We start from the raw sequence: 17,264 nt of genomic DNA, 5'->3' as shown, positions 1-17,264 counted from the left end.
TGCCCTCCTTATAGATAAGACTGATTAGGACACCCAGTCGTGTAACTGACCGTGCTTCCTGGCAATACTCAATTTAGAGTAAACCTTTCTTTTATCCAACCAAAGCCCAAATTCCACAATAACACATTCTTTCCTATACTTTCATTCTAAAATGCCCTGTGATTTCCCACGACTGTGCCCTCCGTTGCTGTATCAGTGGGAAACACAGTCTGTTCAACTAGGTGTGTTCCTGGCAGGCTCTGGCTGAAAAATATCGACACATGTTAACCGTTTTCTGTCTGATTTTTTTCATGTGTCTTTGAATTTGACTATGGACATGTGTTTGCATGGCTGTGAGTTTGTGGTTGCTATGGAAAGTTTTATTTTTTCTTGGTGGTTTTTTTTTTTAATCTTTGGGTCAGGCTTAGAAAATTCTTCATTCTACAATTGTGAAAATTCTATGTATATTTTCATTTAAGTAGAGACGATGAGGAGAATGGTGTCCAAGGGTGAACGGAAACAAAAAGCCAAAACTAGGGGCAGGTACCACACACCATGGGGAGGAATAACAGGTAAAGAATTCTAAGGTGGTGGAATTCTACGGTTTACATCTTCTGCTTTGTGTTTCATAATTATGTAGGACCTACAGGGTATTTTATAATGGGGCGTTCAATAAATACTTTCTAGTGGCTAAGTGAAGACATAAGTACTTGCTTATGTTTACCAGGTTAGCAAAAACGACATCAAGAGTCTCAGCGTAATATAGACCAAAATGGGCTCCAATGATGGGTGTTTTTGAAAACTGATGAACTTGAAGTTATAGATTATATTTTGGTTAATGTCTGTGCACTCTAGATGTTAAAGAAAATGAAAGCATTAGTTGCTCTATCATATCTGACTCTTTGAAACCCTCTGGGCTGTAGCCTGCCAGGCTCCTCTATCCTTGGAATTCTCCAATCAAGATGACTGGAATGAGTAGCCATTCCCTTCTCCAGGGGATCCTCCCAACCTAGGAATGGAACCCAGGTCTCCTGCATTGCAGGCAAATTAAATTTTCTGGCCTTCTGTGCTTTAAGGTGATGTCTAAGACCCACATAAATAAATGTATAAAGATAATTTCAGTGTACTTTAATCTATGAGTCATATGGTATCTCGGGAGAATGAAAACTAAAACACTTAGATATCTTCTGTCAAATATGGTAGCTACTAGGCACGTGTGTGTGTGTTAGTCACTCAGTCGTGTCCAATTCTTTGTGACCCCATGCACTATAGCCCACCAGGCTCCTCTGTTTCTGAAATTTTCCAGGCATAATTGCTGAAGTGAGTAGCTACTCCCTTCTCCAGGGGATCTTCCCAGCCCAGCGGTGGAACCCAGGTCTCCTGCACTGCAGGAGGATTATTTACCATCTGAGCCACCAGGAAAGCCCTCTAGTCACCTATGGCTTTTTAAATTTAAATGATATTAAATAAAAATTCAACTCGGTGACATTAGCCACACTTCAAGTGCTCAATAGCTCAGTAGCTAGCACCTACCACATGGAAAGTGCAGACCTAGAACTTTGAGTAGCACTATTATTTATGCTATTTGGGGCTTCAAATAAGGTGCATTAGACCCATTTAAAACCAAAGGGCAAATATTATTTCTCACACACAGATTACATTTCTGGCTGGGATATGGATCCATATTAAGCTGGTACCAACAAATTCATTATTTAACTTATACGCTGAGTACATCATGAGAAACTCTGGGCTGGATGAAGTACAAGCTGGAATCAAGATTGTGAGGAGAAATATCAATAACCTCAGATATGCAGATGACACCACCCTTATAGCAGAAAGCAAAGAAGAACTAAAGAGCCTCTTGATGAAAGTGAAAGAGGAGAGTGAAAAAGTTGGCGTAAAGCTCAATATTCAGAAAACTAAGATCATGGCATCTGGTCCCATCACTTCATGGCAAATAGATGGGGAAACAGTGGCAGACTTTATTTTGGGGGGCTCGAAAACCACTGCAGATGTTGATTGCCGCCATGAAATTAAAAGATGCGTGCTCCTTGGAAGAAAAGTTTATGACCAACCTAGACAGCATATTTAAAAGCAGAGACATTACTTTGCCAAAAAAGGTCCATCTAGTCAAGGCTATGATTTTTTAATAGTCATGTATGGATGTAAGAGTTGGTCTATAAAGAAAGCTGAGCACCAAAGAAAGATGCTTTTGAACTGTGGTGTTGGAGAAGACTCTTGAGAATCCCTTGCACTGCAAGGAGATCCAGCCAGTCCATCCTAAAGGAGATCAGTCCTGAATATTCATTGGAAGTACTGATGTTGAAGCTGAAACTCCAACACTTTGGCCACCTCATGTGAAGAGCTGACTTATTTGAAAAGACGCTGAGGCTGGGAAAGATTGAAGGCAGGAGGAGAAGGGGATGACAGGGGATGAGATGGTTGGATGACATCACCGATTCAGTGGACATGAGTTTGAGTAAACTCCACGAGTTGGTGATGGACAGGGAGCCCTGGCGTGCTGCTTCAGTCCATGGGGTCGTAAAGTTGGACACGACTGAGTGACTGAACTGAACTGAAATGAACAAATTCAAAATGGGTCATGAATGAATTTCTCTCTCTTGTCTTCAGGCACAAACTGTTCCCTCCCCAAAGGGGAAACACCTGTGATCCAACTCTCTGTGTGTATGGAGACACTCTGGCATCAGATTTCTAGGAGTAAGTTCTCTTTTAGGAGAGCCGAGAGGCACAGCCCTAATAAGTAAAGGTTTGGGAGGCAGGGAGTCCAGTTCAGGAAGAGGTATTCTCAGAAGTGAGGAGAAGGCAAAGAGGTGGATGCCAGCTTGTGGTGGCGGTTTAGTTGGTAAGTCATGTCCGACTCTTGTGACCCCATGGACTGTAGCCTTCCAGGTTTCTCTGTCCATGGGCTTCTCCAGGCAAGAATACCTAAGTGGGTTGCCATTTCCTTCTCCAGGGGACCTTCCTGACTCAGGAATCGAACCTGGGTCTCCTGCATGGCAGGCAGATTCTTTACAGACTGAGCTACAAGGGAAGCTGCCAGCTTGTAGTCTCCCTGCTTCACTCAGAACAGGAATTCTCAAAGTGTGGTCTATGGAACCCTTAAAGTCTCTGAGACCCAGTTATGGGTCAAAACTACTTTCATAACATTACCCAAAATTTATTCACCTTTTTTTAAATTATTTATTTTTATTTTTTATTTTGGCTATACTGGGTCTTCACTGAGGTATTGGGGCTTTCACCAGTTGCAGAGCATGGGCTTTAGAGTGTATGGGCTCAGGAGTTGCCCTGTAGCATGTGGGATCCTAGTTCCCCAACAGAGACTGAACTCACGTCCCCTGTCATTGGAAGGTAGATTAGTAACCACTGCTCGACCAGGGAAGCCCCTACCTTTTTCACTGTGATGACATTTGCTCTGAGGTAAAACTTAGCAGAAATAGGGGCTATTTCACCAAACAGCAATAGGAGTTATTGAATTCTTCACCACCATTCAGTTGCAGAATAGAAAAGCAAGTTTCACTGAAAAATATCCAGGTTGTAGTATTAAAAATTATTCAGTTGCTACAGTCACCATTCTTAAGTCCACATTTTAGAATGTCTGATAGGATGAACTGGGAAGTACACATGAAGTCCTTCTGCTACATTCTAAAGTACCATGTCCCAAGGAAAATAATTTTTCTGACTTGACTTAGATTCTTTTTTTATGGAATGCCATTTTCACTTTGAGAATGAAGAACAGGAAAACTGATTGTTTACATTTAGTTATTTTGGCATAATGAATGGGAGCTTCTCCCTTCTAGAATATCAACTGACATTATTTTCTGCCAATGATAAAATGCAAGCTCTCATGAGAAAATTAATCTTGACAGCTTCCCAGTACCGACACACTTTTCCAGTGTCAACTGTGGTGATATTAACAAATGTGATTGTTTGATAATCTTAAATGTTAACACTTTAAAATCTATACAACTTGGTGAAACAATACACTACTTAAAAAAATCACACATATTCACTCAATGTACAGGACAGACCTTGGATTCCTGTGCAACAGATTTGGAAATATTCAGTGATAGTTATGGGTTATCACTGAAAAATAACCTTTAAGAAGCTACCACTTGTGTAGTTTTAGTGTTGTATCAAAGTGGGAACCACAATTATCTGAAAACTTTATTCAACATACTTCCGTTACCTATTTTTGTGAGGCGGGATTTTTTCATATACTCAATCAAAAAGATTAAACACAGAGGCAGATATGCAAAGTCTTCAGTCTTCTAATGAGACATACAAGAAAAGAATGGAAACTTTTGAAAGAATGTAAAATCTAGAAAGATCACTTCTCACTATACTGTTTTATTTTGAAAATAGTGATTTTCCATAAAAATATCTTTTCATGTAATGGGTTATTAAATATAATAGTTGAATCAATAGATTTCTGTTTCTATTTCTAATACAGTAAATGTTCACAGATATATCACACATAAATGGTATTGTCTTTGAAGTCCAAGGTCCTAAGCCCATAGACAGATTCTGAAATCAAGTTTTCTAAACTGCTGACTTACCCAGTCCCTGGGCCAGGACTCTGGGGGACAGTGTAACACGGTTCTCCAGGCAGGAGTAGCAGTGTCAGGGCAAAGTTCCAGGTCCCGAGCAAGGCGATCAGAATCTTAGGCCAGAAGGTGATGTCTGGGGACGGGGAGGTAAGTGTCGAGTGGGGGAGGGGTTCCCCACCTCGCTGGAGTTTCACTTTCTCTCCTCTCAAACTGTCGGGCCTTTCTGCCTGGATACTCATGACGAGTTCCCAGTTCTCACTCTCCAATCGGAGCCCGTTCTTGGTTATAGCGTCTCTACCGACCTGCCTGCACTGATTTTCTCCTCGGACTCGGATGGTCGGGGCTTTAGGAACTCAAGCATTCCTCTGCTCTAAGAGTCCCTGCCTCTGACCCCCAGGACCCCCAAGAAAGGCGGATTTCCCCTACCCCACCCCCACCCCCCGACAGACCCCACACCTACCTCGGCTAACAAGAGCTTGCAGTGCTTTTGTTCCGTTCCCGCCCTTCTTCCCCGCCCCCGGATTTTGTTGCAGAATCGGTTGATTCTGCGCAGCTGGAGGCCTGGCTCAGCTGTGGCCTGTGGGGCCCTGGGCAGCCTCCCTCTCTGGGATCCCTGACCCCAAACCCTGGGTCATCCTCAGAGCCAGAAGTTAGATTTGAAAGTGGAGGGATCAGCCCTGAGAGATTCAGACATCAGGTCTCTGTCTATTAGGTCCATGAAGGGGATGAGAGGCAGGAGGCTGGGGTCCTGGGCTCTTAGGATTCAGAGCAGAAGAGTACCCTCTGAGGCATCAAAGGGTGGAAGGTGTGTGATGCCTGGAGAGGAAGGGTACCCCCTTTGGTGTCCTTGAGTGTAGGTCTAGGGAGGCGGAAGGTCGTTTTCTTGCCTCTGGAAAATGTTAGCGGGACCCCTGGCCCAGACTCATGCCTGGTCTCCTTGTCACCCTTGTGGTCTCCAGGCTCCCCCTCCAGGTCCTCTCCTTTGATCTCTAGGAATCACCTTCATGGCCAACAGCTGGGCAGCTCTTTTTCCCAAGCTGTTGGGCCAGTCTTTCTGACACAGTGGTCCCTGATGTTTTAGCAAATAAGCGGACAATGTCCCATAGCCCCTGACCTAGCTGAGGATGGGCCATTCCTTCCTTGAGTCTCCCTGCCCCACCCCCTCGCCCAGCATCGTGTATGGGGGTGTGAGGATAGGGGACTGAGGTGGGGTATTTCTCTGGAAGAGAGGAATTCCTTTAACCTCCTTCGCTCTCTCCCTTTCTCTTTTCCCTTCTTCCACCTGTACTTGAGTCACACCATACCTGTAAGGATGTGAGAGTTGGACTATAAAGAAAGCTAAGTGCTGAAGAATTGATGCTTTGGAACTGTGGTGTTGGAGAAGAATCTTGAGAGTCCCTTGGACAGCAAGGAGATCCAACCAGTCAATCCTAAAGGAAATCAGTCCTGAATATTCATTGGAAGGACTGATGCTGAAGCTGAAACTCCAGTACTTTGGCCACCTGATGCGAACAACTGACTCATTGGAAAAGACCCTGACGCTGGGCAAGATTGAAGGTGGGAGGAGAAGGGGACGACAGAGGATGAGATTTTTGCATGGCATCACTGACTGAATGGACATGAGTTTGAGTAAACTCTGGCAGTTGGTGATGGACAGGGAGGCCTGGCGTGCTGCTGTCCATGGGGTCTCAAAGAGTCCGACACGACTGAGCGACTGAACTGAACTGATGCATGTAATTTCAGAAAAATACCGAAAATATAAGTATAGTTTACCAGCAAAATATAGAGCTGACACCTGTGTGTTTATCTGCTGCTGCTAAGTCGCTTCAGTCATGTCCGACTCTGTGTGACCCCATAGACGGCAGCCCACCAGGCTCCTCTGTCCCTGGGATTCTCTAGGCAAGAATACTGGAGTGGGTTGCCATTTCCTTCTCCAACACGTGGATGCATGCTAAGTCACTTCAGTTGTTTCCAACTCTATGCGACCCTATGGACAGCAGCCCACCAGGCTCCTCTGTCCACGGGATTTTCTAGGCAAGAACACTGGAGTGGGTTGCCATTTTCTTCTCCAGTGTGTTTATCATCTGGGTGGAAAATAGAGCCTCTCCCAGCGCCCAGGCCAGAAGCCCCTGTGCCCCTCCCCACACAGACCCCGCCTCCCTGTGCTCTGGTCCCCGCAGTGACCCTCCCCCACCCTCTCCTCTCGGGTTCCTCCCCCTCCACACCCCAGGCCTCCATCCCATAAGGTCATGTTTCCAGCCTCTCCGAACTTCTCCAGGAGCCTCCCCACCTTTACAGGCACTTTGGGATCTCCTCCCCCTACCCATGCTCCCCTCTTCTACCGCATCCTAGGAATGGAGGTTCCAGAGCTGAGTCCCCGGAGGAAGAGTCTGTAAGTCTGACAGTAGACAGAAGAAGGGACAGTACTTGGGTTTCAAGGTCCCATCCCTCGGTAATGAGGACACGCTTTATGTCTGTGGACTCCACCCTGAACCTGACATTACTGCCCTGATATCTGATTCCCTCTGAGGCCAAAGTCCTTGGTTATTTCATGGGGAGAGAAATGTCCATGTCAGGGTGTATTTTGGGTGACAGTTCAAGTGTTGATTTTGACACTGGATGGACACCAGCTTGTGTGCACAGCAGTGACCCGCCGCTGGGAGCCTGAGGAGAGCCTGGGCAGGTCTCTGGGAAGGAGGTCAGAGGGGAGCGCAGGTGTCCAGGCATCAGCCCTGTGGCCACACGGGGGCACGACCACTCTTCTCTTCAGTTCTGCACAGGGAAGGCAGAGGGTGCATTGTGGTCTGAGTCCGACAGAGATGGCTGGCCTGGTCCAATGAGGGGGCGAAGGTGCTTTCTGAGCAGCTCTGGGGTCAGGCTCGAAGGTACAGCAAGGATTAGAGGAGAGGAGAGCTCTGGAGCCCTCCCTGTGTCTCAGGTTTCCATCTTTTCTCTCCATGTCTCCTCTCTGAAGCTCATTGATGAACACATCTTGGAAAGTTGATAATTGTTTCTTATACTTCCTGTTCATTTCTAGTTGATATTAAATTGTGCTTTCATTTTAATACAGTTTCAGATTTACAAAAAAGTAGCAAAGTTAGTAGAGAGTTACTATGTATCCCACACTCTGTGAGGACATTTTATACCACCATCATACATTCCTCACAGCTGATGACCAATATTGATACAGTGTTACTAAACTCCAGAATTTATTGAACTTCATTAGTTTTCCTTTAACCTGATCCAGGATCCTATCAAAGACACATATCAAGTCTGAATTGTGTCTCCTTCAGGCTCCTCTGGCTGTGACAGTCACACAGACTTCTCTTGTTTTTATGACTTTGATGTTTTGGGGAGTACTGCTCAGAGACATAGTAGAACATCTTTCGATTTGACTGGGGCAAACGGTTTTGGGAAGAGGATCTCAGAGATGAGTGACATTCTCCACTCACCAAGGGTATACACTGTCCACCCGAATATTACTAATAAGTTCACTTCATTACCTGGCTAAGGTACATTTCCCACATTTCTTTGTGAACTTCTATTTTTACTTCCCCACTTTTCACCCTGTGATCTTTAGAAGAAAATCACTGTGTCCAGCCCACACTTAAGGGGCACTCTGATATACACATTGGTGTGCAGAGGTTTGTGCAAATATAAGTTTTCAAATGAGTTGGAGAAATACTAGATTGATCTGTAGACAGGATGGACAGTTTCTCTGTGTCTTTGTTAGAAACCGCTGACTCTCATTTCTCGTGGTCGCGCTGCTTCCTATTTCTGCCCCAGTGAGTGAGGGTTTCTGCTGCTCTACGTCCTTCTGCTGCTCCAACCTTGGCATCACCAGTTCTTGGATTGTGTATGTTCCATCAGGTGTGATGCAAATTACTGTCTTTGTAATTTACATTTCCTATCAACCTAAGATGTTTAGCATCTTTTTATATATATTTCCATTGTCATATCTTCTAGAAGAAGTGTCTGTTCAAACTTTGTTTTTAAATAGTTATTTTCATTTTGTTGAGTTGAAGAGTTCTATGTATATTCTAAAACAAAGTCCTTTATCACATTTCCCTGATGGACTTCCCTGGTGGCTCAGATGGTAAAGCATCTGTCTACAATGCAGGAGACCCAGGTTCGATCCCTGTGTTGGGAAGATGCCCTGGGAAGGAAATGGCAATCAACTCCAGTACTCTTGCCTGGAAAATCCCATGGACAGAAGAGCCTGGTAGGCTACAGTCCACGGAGTCGCAAAGAGTCAGATACGACTGAGCAACTTCCCTTTTTTTCTTTCACTTTATCAGATATGTGAATTTGTAATAATTTCTCCCAGGCTGTGGCCTGAGCTCTTGTACTGATATAACAGTATTCATTAATGAACAGTATATTTTTCTGGAAAGAAAAATGAGAAATTTCTAACTGCAATTGTTTCTGAGAAGAGGACTTGAGTAATGTGGAGTGAGGGGAAGAACATGAATTATTTATTTTTGTATGTACTTGAGTATCTTTTCAATTCTCTTGTGTGCTGGCAAGTAATGCTTTCAAAAATTACATGGGATTAAAAATCCCTTACATTTGTAAACACTTGACAGGTCACCTTCAGCTCATACACTAGGACGTACGTTCTGATCCTCTAGCTGGGCTGGAGCTCACCACCCATCTGTGTTGTTCTCCTGTTGGACATAAGTCATCTCACAGAAGATCAGCATCAGACAAGGACATCTGAGTGTGTGACACAGAGAGACAAAACCAGAACACGACAGCATTCTGCACCAGCTCAGACCAACCAGGCAGCCCTGTGCCCTCACCATGCACCAAACCTCCCCCTGAGCTGATCCAGAGACCACTGCCTCCTCCCAGTCACCGCTGTGTCCTCGCTCTAGTCTGCCCTCCCTACAGCAGAGGCTCATGAGGTGCCCAGTCCTAGAATTGCCCCCGCTTCCCGACAACGCCCAGTCTAGAGTGAGCCAGTCTTGCATAGACGCTTCTCAAAATCGAAGCCCACATCCTGTATATCAGTGGTCCTCAACGTTTTGGCAACAGGAACTGATTTCATGGAAGACAATTTTTCATGGACCAGGGATGGGAGGAATGGTTTCAGGGTGTTTCAAGCACAGTATATTTATTGTACACTTTATTTCTAATCTAATGTGGGCACTGATCTGATAGGAGGTACCAGTCCAACCTCAGAGTTTGGGGACTCCTGGCTGTATATGTTCTAACACCTTACAAGGACACCATCGTCCCTGATGCTCTGTGATCTCCCTCGCTGTATCCAGTATGAATCCAACTTGATTGCCCACAGATTTGCTCCTGGTGGTCTTTGGCGGAAGAACATTGAGACATGTTACCTGTTTGCCAAAAATTTTTATGTGTCTCCATTGGAATAGGGGTATATGTTTGTATCTTGTGAGTGTCTGATTGACATAGGAAAGATTTATATGCTTTGATGATTTTAATCTTTGGTTCAAAAAACTGTTCATTCCACAAGTGTAAAAAAATTTATGTATATTTTTGTCTAGAGAGAGGGGTCCAAGGGTGAAGGGAAACAGAACTGATGGAATTTGGGAGAAAGTATAGCAGGAGCAGTAAGTACAAAGTAGTAAGGTGGTGGATTCTAACATTGTATCTTCTTCTTCACAACTTTACAAGTATGTACAAGTCCCACAAAGTATTGATATCTGTTGTGTTCAATAAACATGCCCTCTTGGGCTAAATGAGGACTTCTGTGTGCCCTTATGTTTACCAAGTTAAGGAAAACACCAAGAGCTCAAGGATTATATCTAGTGATGGGCAATGTTGAACTTACGACCTTATGGTGATAAACCATGGTTTGGCTAATGTCTGAACACTCTATCTGTTAAAATACACATTAAAGAAGATTTCAGAGTATGCTGTATTTAAAGCTATATCTAAGACCTGCACAGACAAATCCAAGACTTCAATATTAAGATTATTTTAATGTGCATTAATGAGTCACACAGTATCTTTTAGGGGAAAAAGACAGGAGATTAATTAACAACATTCTGGATATGCATTGACCAATATGCTAGGTAGTAGCCACATATTGCTATTTAAATTAAAATAAATAAAAGTGCTCAGCACAACAGACACTTTAACATGTAAATAGCCTCATGTAGCTACTGGCTACCTGACTGGACAGCACAGACATAGAACAATTCTTTCACCACAGAATGTTCTCTTGGAATGGACTGCTCTTCATGATTTGTTGGCCTCAAGTCAGGTGCATCAGACCACATGAGATGAAAGGGCCAATATTACTTTTCTTAGACACTACATCAGATTTCTGTCTGGAATATGAATACATATTAAGCTGGTGTGTAACAAAGTCAATGTAGGTTATGAGTGGGTCTGGCGCCTTCAGGTGCAAACTGTCCCCAGTTCCAAGGGGGAAACACCTGTCCCCCCACCTCCCTTCCCAGACTGAGGACACTCTCTGGCATCACTTTCTAGGGGGTGAGTTCTCTCCTGGAGCAGCCCAGGGGCAGGGCCCTCAGTTAAGTTTGAGGGGGCAGGGAGTTCAGCTCAGGAAAAAGCATTTTCCAAAATGAAGAGGAGGCAAAGGCAGGGATCAGTTGAGAGACACCCTGGTTCATTCAGAACAGCAGTTCTCAGAGTGTGGTCTGTGGAACCCTTGATGTCACTGAGACCCTTTCATGAGATCCCTGAAGCGAAAACTACTTTCATAGCATCACTCAGATATTATTTGACTTCTCACTATGTTGACATTTGCTTTGATGTATCACTTAGCAGTAACGGACTATGGTAGCAAACTGCACTAGTAACTACTTTCACCAAAGCTTTCTTGTAGAAAAAAAGAAAACCAATAATCAGGTTTGCTTTAAAACATCCAGAATGACACATTAAAAATTCTTATCTGTCATTAATAATGGGAAAAAATGGTGAAAAAAAATAGGGAAAAAAATATGAAAAAGAATATATATACATATACACATGTATAAGTGAGTCACTCTGCTGTACAGCATAAATTAACATTATAAATCAAATATCCTTCAATAAAATAAATTTTTTAAAATAAAGTAAATAAAAATGCTTATGTTTCCTAATCATCATTCTTAAATACACATTTTGAAAGCATCTTCTGTGATGAGATGGAAAGTACACACCGAGCACTTCTACTAAATTTCAAAGTCTTATGGCCCAAGGAAAAACTCTGTGTGCTCTGAACTACCCTCTTTCACATGGAAAACAACTGTTCTTGAAAGAATGAATGAGCAGAAAGATCTGTATAATTTAGTGAAACAATGTATTACTTTGTAAAAATCTCATATAAGTACAAGAGATGTTCATAGAGCAAAATAGGCATATGGATTTTAATGTAACAGAATAGAAAATAGTCAATGATATTGTTTCAGGTCCACTCTGAAAAAACCTTTGAGAAAGTACAATTTGTATAGTTTTACTTTTGTATCCAAGATGAACATCCACAATTATCTGAAAACTTTATTCCTACATATGTGCGGGCTTTTTCACTTTCACAGACTACAATCAAAATAACAGATTCAATGCAGATGCAGACCTGAATATCCAGTGATCTTCTGGTGAAAGAGACAGGAAGGATACTTGGAAACAATGGAAAAAGCTCTATGCTTCTCAATACCCTGTTTATTCTGGGAACTAGTTATTCATATTAAACACATTGATTATTAATATTATAACCAGCCTTTAGGACTTCCCTGGTGGCTCAGACGGTAAAGCATCTGCCTACAATGTGGGAGACCCGCGTTCGATCCCCGGGTTGGGAAGATCCTCTGGAAAAGGAAATGGCAACCCATTCCAGTACTCTTGCCTGGAAAATCCCATGGACAGAGGAGTCCGGTAGGCTACAGTGCATGCAGTCGCAAAGAGTTGGACACGACTGAGCGACTAAACTTTCTTTCTATTAATATTATTCTAAATAAAGAAACAATAATCTTTAAAGTGTATTATTCGTACTATGGAAAATATGCATAGAAGTGGTCACATAATACTATCCTTGGGGTCCTCACTAATTTGTAAGATTGTGTAGATATTTTAATCAAAATCTCAAACAGCCCCAGAGCTAGGACTCAGGGAGACAGGGGGACAAAGGGCTCTCAGAGGAGAGTTCAGTTCAGTTCAGTTCAGTCGCTCAGTCATGTCCGACTCTTTGTGACCCCATGGACTGCAGCATGCCAGGCCTCCCTGTCCATCACCATCTCCTGGAGCTTGCTCAGACTCACATCCATCGAGTCAGTGATGTCATCCAACCATCTTATCCTCTGTCATCCCCTTCTCCTCCTGCCTTCAATCTTGTTCAGCATAGGGGTCTTCTTCAATGAGTCAGTTCTTCACATCAGGTGGCCAAAGATTGGAGCTTCAGCTTCAGCATCAGTCCCTCCAATGGATTTTCAGGACTGATTTCCTTTCAGATTTCCTGGTTTGATCTCCTTGAAGTCCAAGGGACTCTCAAGAGTCTTCTCCAACACCACAGTTCAAAAGCATCAATTCTTCAGTGCCCAGCTTTCTTTACAGTCCAACCCTCACATCCATACATGACTACTGGAAAAAACAGCTTTGACTAGATGGACCTTTGTTGGCAAAGTAATGTCTCTGCTTTTTAACATATTGTTTAGGTTGGTTGTAGCATTTCTTCCAAGTAGCAAGCATCTTTTAATTTCATGGCTGCAGTCACCATCTGCATGATTTTGGAGCCCCCAAAAATAAAGTCTGCCACTATTTCCATTGTTTCCCCATTTATTTGCCATGAAGTGATGGGATCACATGCCATGACCTTAGTTTTCTGAATGTTGAGCTTGAAGCCAACGTTTTCACTCTTCTCTTTCACTTTCATCAAGAGGCTCTTTAGCTCCTCTTTGCTTTCTGCTGTAAGGGTGGTGTCATCTGCATATCTGAGGTTATTGATATTTCTCCTCGCAGTATTGATTCCAGCTTGTGATTCATCCAGCCCAGCATGTCACATGATGTACTCTGCATGTAAGTTAAATGAGCAGGATGACAATATACAGCCTTGAGGTCCTCCTTTCCCAATTTGGAACCAGTCTGTTGTTCCATGTCCAGTTCTAACTCTAGCTTCTTGACCTGCACACAGTTTTCTCAAAAAGGCAGGTCAGGTGGTCTGGTATTCCCATCTCTTGAAGAATTTTCCACTGTTTGTTTTGATCCACACAAAGACTTTGGCACAGTCCATAAAGCAGAAGTAGATGTTTCTCTCTTGCTTTTTCCATGATCCAGGGGATGTTGGCACTTTGATGTCTCGTTCCTCTGGCTTTTCTAAATCCAGCTTGAATATCTGAAAGTTTAGGGTTCAGGTTCTGTTGAAGCCTGGTTTGGAGAATTTTAAGCATTACTTTGCCAGCCTGTGAGATGGGTGTAATTATTGGGTAGTTTGAACATTCTACCTAGCAGGAGGGGAGGGATCAGGGCAAAGTCCCAGGACCCTGGAGCGCAAGCCGCTCAGGATCTCAGGGCAAGGGCGGAGTCAGGGGCTGGGACGCTCCCTGTTGGGGATTCCCCGTCTCCCCGAGTTTCACTTTCTCTCTCACAACCTGTGTTTAGCCCTCCTGCCTGGACACTCGTGACGCGGCCCCAGTTCTCACTGCTACTGGGTGCCGGATTTCTAGAAAATCCAATCAGCGTCTCCGCGGATCCCGGTTATAAAGTCTCCACCGACCCGCCCAGACTGCATCTTCACGGACCCAGAGGATGCGAGTCATGGGGCCGCGAACCTTTCTCCTGCTCTTTTCGGGGGTCCTGGTCCTGACCGAGACCCGGGCTGGTGAGTGCAGGGTCGGGAGGGAAGGGCCTCTGCGGGGAAGGGCGAGGGGACCGCTCGGGAGTCTGGGGGGAATTAACCCAGGGACTGAGCGACCCCGACGCCCCTGCCCAGGCCCGCCGCCTCCCGGGTCCCGGCCTGTCCCTTCTTACTTCCCGACCCCTCCTTTCTACCCCTTTCGAAGTTCGGAACGGTTTTCGACATCTTCTATCTCACTGGCCCTCCGCCCCCTCCGCCCTCCCGGCCCCATCACCTCGGACCCGGGACCCGCGCCGGGAGGAGGTCGGGCCGAGTCTCACCCCTTCCCGCCCCCAGGCTCCCACTCCATGAGGTATTTCTACGCCGGCGTGTCCCGGCCGGGCCTCGGGGAGCCCCGCTTCATCATCGTCGGCTACGTGGACGACACGCAGTTCGTGCGGTTCGACAGCGACGCCCCGGATCCGAGGATGGAGCCGCGGGCGCGGTGGGTGGAGCAGGAGGGGCCCGAGTATTGGGATCGGAACACGCGCAGAGCCAAGGACACCACACAGACTTTCCGAGTGAGCCTGAACAACCTGCGCGGCTACTACAACCAGAGCGAGGCCGGTGAGCGACGCGGGCCCGGGTCCAGGTCACGACCCCCATCCCCAGGGACCGGCGGGGTCGCCCCGAGTCTGCGGGTCCGAGGGTCACCCCAACACTGCGGAACACGCCCGCACCCCGACCCGGGAGGAGCCGGCGGGGCTTGACCCGGTTTCATTTTCAGTTTGGGTTTAATCACCGCGGGTGGTCGGGGCGGGTCAGGGTCTCACACCTACCAGCTGATGTACGGCTGCTACGTGGGGCCGGACGGGCGTCTCCTCCGCGGGCACATGCAGTACGCCTACGACGGCAGAGATTACATCGCCCTGAACGAGGACCTGCGCTCCTGGACCGCGGCGGACACAGCAGCTCAGATCACCAAGCGCAAGTGGGAGGCGGCAGGTGTTGCGGATCACTACAGGAACTACGTGGAGGGCGAGTGCGTGGAGTGGCTCCGCAGACACCTGGAGAACGGGAAGGACACGCTGCTGCGCGCAGGTACCAGGGGCGCGGGGCCCCCTGATCTCCCCTCGGGCTGGAGCTGGCTTCCCACGAGGAGAGGAAAATGGGGTCCCTGTGGGAGCAGCGCCCCAGGTTCTTGTCAGGAGAAGGAGGAAATCCGCCCGGGTATTCATATTCTGTACAAGACAGTCACCAGTGGCCCCACTTCTCTGAAGGACAATTAAGGAATCCACGGTCTTTGAGGAAGAAGCAGGAAACAAACCATCCCTGAAATAGCTGGTCAGCGGTGCCCTTTGACCCTGGCCGCCATCTTGTGATCCATGACTTTCTCTCTCAAAATATGTTCTCACTGAGAGCATCTAAGGAGGCCTGACTCCAGCTTTTCTGAGTCATTCAGCCTCCACCACTCTGTATTCTCCCCCTCCCATTTTTAGAGCTCCTATCCTAGTCTCTCATTCTAGAAATTTCTAAGGACGAATATAGATCATCCCTGATCTCTGATTTGAGGCTGTTATCTAGCTCTTGTGTTGCTTTTTTCAACACCATGGTCTTGAATGCTCCATAGCTCAGCCGGTAAAAAAGTTCATAATACATCTGGGGATATGAAGTACAGCCTGGTGACTATAGTTAATAATAATCCTATATTGTATACTTTAAAATTGATCTTAATCATTCTCATCACCCCTGTCAAACAGACACACACATAAGGTAAGTTGATGAATATATTACCTTCACAGTGTAGCTATATATCAAAGCAACATGTAGTACACTTTAAATGTGTACAGTTTTTGTTAAGTATACATGAGTAAAGCTGGGGGAAAAATCACTGTTCTGTCCTTTCTCAGGATGGTCACATGATGCTGCTTCAGTGACCCATGGAGGTAACACAAACTGTCAATTTTCTGATTCTTCCTCAGACCCTCCAAAGGCGCATGTGACCCGTCACCCCATCTCTGACCGTGAGGTCACCCTGAGGTGCTGGGCCCTGGGCTTCTACCCTGAGGAGATCTCACTGACCTGGCAGCGCAATGGGGAGGACCAGACCCAGGACATGGAGCTTGTGGAGACCAGGCCTTCAGGAGACAGGACCTTCCAGAAGTGGGCGGCCCTGGTGGTGCCTTCTGGAGAGGAGCAGAGATACACGTGCCGTGTGCAACACGAGGGGCTTCAGGAGCCCCTCACCCTGAGATGGGGTAAGGAGGGAGATGGGATGGAGCTTCCTCTCCTATAAAGCAGGAGTCCTCCAGGACTCAGTTCAGCAAGGTCAGGACTCAAGCCTGAGGGGCCTTTCCCTCTCCTCCACAGAACCTCCTCAGACCTCCTTCCTCACTGTGGGCATCATTGTTGCCCTGGTTCTCCTCATGGTGGCTGTGGTGGCTGGAGCTGTGATCTGGAGGAAGAAGCGCTCAGGTAGGGAAGGGAGGGAGGGATCTGAGTTTTCTTGTCTCACTGGGGGTTTCAAGCCCAGGTAGAAGTTTACCTGCCTGGTTATTGGAAAGTATGCTCCACACACGCGTGGAGTCTGGAGCTGATGCTAACATTTTGCTTTTCTAAAGCATGTATGAAAATGAAAGAGAAATTTTTCGCCTTCCTAATTCCAGTTGGGGACCAGGTTTCCAGCACTTGAAGGTCAGAGGGAGATCCTTGCTGTGGACAGACCTCCAGGAGGGCAGATGGCCCAGTCCTTACACGTTTCCCTTCTCTGTGTTCCTGATCCTATCATGAGTTTTGACCACAGTTCCAGAAAGTTCTCTGGAGTCCAGGACTAGGGGCTCCTCTAAGGTCTCATGACTCAGCCTTCTCCCTGGCCTCTCACGTGATATTTTCTTCTCACAGGTGAAAAAGGACGGATCTACACCCAGGCTGCAAGTAAGTATGAAGGGGGTGATTCCTGAGACCCTTGT

The 17,264-nt window shown here is 46.0% G+C and overlaps 2 protein-coding genes across 28 annotated transcripts in view; both read left to right on the top strand.

Moving 5' to 3' along the window:
* LOC122697341 (BOLA class I histocompatibility antigen, alpha chain BL3-7) overlaps positions 1–17,264 on the top strand; it is a 256,855-nt gene that overhangs the window by 170,256 nt on the left and 69,335 nt on the right. For 5 of the 27 annotated variants that reach the window (XR_006342047.1, XR_006342046.1, XR_006342045.1 and 2 more), the window contains exon 1: positions 14,228–14,340. The exons of 10 other annotated variants lie outside the window; for them this stretch is intronic. Coding sequence is in view for 12 of the 17 variants with exons in the window: in XM_043908063.1 (XP_043763998.1) it covers positions 14,268–14,340 (73 nt within the window). In the remaining 5 variants the exon portion in view is untranslated. Of the gene's footprint in view, positions 1–14,183; positions 14,341–14,652; positions 14,923–15,120; positions 15,397–16,277; positions 16,554–16,665; positions 16,771–16,961; positions 17,037–17,196; positions 17,230–17,264 lie in introns of those variants that run through there. 12 more of the 27 variants (XM_043908088.1, XM_043908086.1, XM_043908076.1 and 9 more) reach the window with 7 other exon arrangements.
* LOC122697345 (BOLA class I histocompatibility antigen, alpha chain BL3-7-like) overlaps positions 1–17,264 on the top strand; it is a 101,343-nt gene that overhangs the window by 23,603 nt on the left and 60,476 nt on the right. Inside the window, exon 6 of the mRNA XM_043908111.1 lies at positions 17,197–17,229. The gene's annotated coding sequence lies outside the window, so the exon portion shown is untranslated. The remainder of the gene's footprint in view (positions 1–17,196; positions 17,230–17,264) is intronic.

This window comes from Cervus elaphus, chromosome 7 (genome assembly GCF_910594005.1).
Source record: "Cervus elaphus chromosome 7, mCerEla1.1, whole genome shotgun sequence".
Classification (NCBI taxonomy): Eukaryota; Metazoa; Chordata; class Mammalia; order Artiodactyla; family Cervidae; genus Cervus; species Cervus elaphus.
Note: the sequence above shows the minus strand (reverse complement) of the source record. Positions and strands in the feature narration are given on the sequence as shown.